Source organism: Myotis davidii, unplaced genomic scaffold (assembly GCF_000327345.1).
Source record: "Myotis davidii unplaced genomic scaffold, ASM32734v1 scaffold223, whole genome shotgun sequence".
Classification (NCBI taxonomy): Eukaryota; Metazoa; Chordata; class Mammalia; order Chiroptera; family Vespertilionidae; genus Myotis; species Myotis davidii.
Genome location: NW_006294609.1, coordinates 3,022,628 through 3,024,748, shown reverse-complemented (window position 1 = coordinate 3,024,748; position 2,121 = coordinate 3,022,628). Strand labels below are relative to the sequence as shown.

At 51.2% G+C, this 2,121-nt stretch overlaps 1 protein-coding gene across 1 annotated transcript in view; it reads left to right on the top strand.

Moving 5' to 3' along the window:
* The window catches only part of TMEM120B (transmembrane protein 120B), a 45,065-nt gene that overhangs the window by 23,281 nt on the left and 19,663 nt on the right, over positions 1-2,121 (top strand). The window contains exon 6 of the mRNA XM_006768898.1: positions 645-734. Within this exon, the coding sequence (XP_006768961.1) occupies positions 645-734 (90 nt within the window). The remainder of the gene's footprint in view (positions 1-644; positions 735-2,121) is intronic.

Sequence of the window (2,121 nt, the reverse complement as noted above, 5' to 3'; positions counted from 1 at the left end):
AGAGCAACCTAAGGACGTGTATGCATGCATATGACTGGGGGAGGGGTGTCAATTGGGGAAAAAGGAGACATATATAAACCTAGACAATAAAAAACATTTTTTTAAAAAAGTGAGGAAAAGGGGAGCTACCCAGCAGCACCGTGGTGAGGCTGAGATAAGGTACACCTATGGCATTCAGATGTGACCTGGCACACAAGCAGTCATTGCCACTGTTATTTCCCGCTGCGCTGGGCAGGCAGGGAAAAGATCACAGCCTAAAGTCCTGAGCCTCCTGGGAGCAGGAGTTTCTTTCCTTACTCTGCCCCCTTCGGATCATTTCCTTGCTGGGTGCCCCACCCACAGGCCCTTCGGTGGGAGGAAGACAGGTTGTTGTGGGCTGGATGGTCAGGGAAGGAGGGAAACCTCAGCTAGAGCCTTAAGGACAGGTAGGATTCAGGTGGAAAGGTGAGGAGGGGGCATGCGCATTCTAGGGGGAAAGACACCTAAGGGGCAGACCCCCTCTGCCTTCCCGGACATCAGGGGGTTCCGGAGGCCCCCTGTGTGAGCGGCCCTTGGCCTGGTTCTCTGTCCTGTTGCAGTGGGGCTGGGACAACCGTCCCTGGTTCTCATGCCTGCTCCCCTCCGGGGGCTGTTTCTCCCCACAGGGTAACGGACGAAATCTTTAACTTCCTACTGGTGTGGTATTACTGCACCCTGACGATTCGGGAGAGTATTCTTATCAGCAACGGCTCGAGGTAATTGGGGGCCCGGCTTTATGGGGGGCATAGGGGCAGCCAAAGGGAACTCTGTCATGGAAGAGGCAGGTGAGGTCTGCTACCCTCAGCTGCATTCCCTTCCTCCTTGGGGATCCGTGACATTTCACACGCAGGGAGGAGGAAAACCGTGCCTGCTACTGCAGCAGCTTGCTTGCTTGCTTGGTCAGTCTCGTGTTTACAAGAAACCCTAACTCAATATAACAGGACATTATTTTCTCATATTAAGAAACAGGTCCTTGGGGGCTGACTCAGGTAAGGCTTAATCCAGGTGCTCAGTGTCATCAGGACCCGCTTGCTCTCTGTCTCTCACCTCTGCCTTCTTGTGTTGTCTATTCTCAGGTTCTAGGTAGAGTTTCAGTTCCCAGCTCACGTCTTTATTTTTAGCATTCCCAGCAAAATAGGGCACATTCCTCTCTTGCAAGGTGTCTCACTGGGTCCTCTTGGTGTTCATTAGATCATGTGCCAATCACTGTAGCCAGAGAATGCACTTCTCTGATTGGCTGGGCTTGAGCCTCCTGCCCACCCCTCTAGCTGTCATTGGAAATCTAGAAGCTGAGTGTCAGGAGGGCCTGGTTCCCCACAGGAAAATTGGGCTGAGGTCACTAGATGAGTGGATGAGTGGATTCTGGTGACAAGAGTGATGGTCCCCCACAGGGAGAGGAGCCTCAGGACTCTGTTGAGATCCATGGCTTGCCTTCCCCCTTCAGGACCTACTTTCCACAGTTCTGATTCCTCTTTGGGGTGGCCACTTGAACCTCTGCACACCATTCTTGTCCCTGTCGTTTCCCAAAACACGAAGGAACAACTTTCCAAACCCTTCCTCCTTCCTCCCTCCCAGGGGCTATAAAGAACAACCAGGAGCATGTATTTAATCCAAACCCTCAAATAATTTGCCACCTTCTCACTTTTCTCCCCAGTGGTCTCTAAGCAGGGCCTTACTCTGAACGTAGAGCCATGAGGTAAGGACAGAGGAACGGCGGTTCCTAAGTACGCAGCCCTGTAGCATGTAGCCTGTTAGAAAAGATCAGTGTTTCTCAAACTGCATTCATTCCTGTCCCATCCACGCCATTTTTGCCATGTCCTTGTATCACCTAGATGGTCATTTTCCCACATTATATTTTTTATTACATTTTTAAATTTTAAAAAATTGCTTTTTAGAGAGAGAGGAAGGGAGAGGGAGAGAGAGAAGCAACAATTTGAGAGTGAAACATCCATCAGCTGCCTCCTGCACACCCCCCACCAGGGATTGAGCGCAGATCCCAGCATGTGCCCTGACCAGGAATCGAACCTGCAACCTTTCGTGCGCTAGACGACACCCAACCAACTGAACCACACCGGTCAGGGCATCATTTTTCCCCCATTCTAA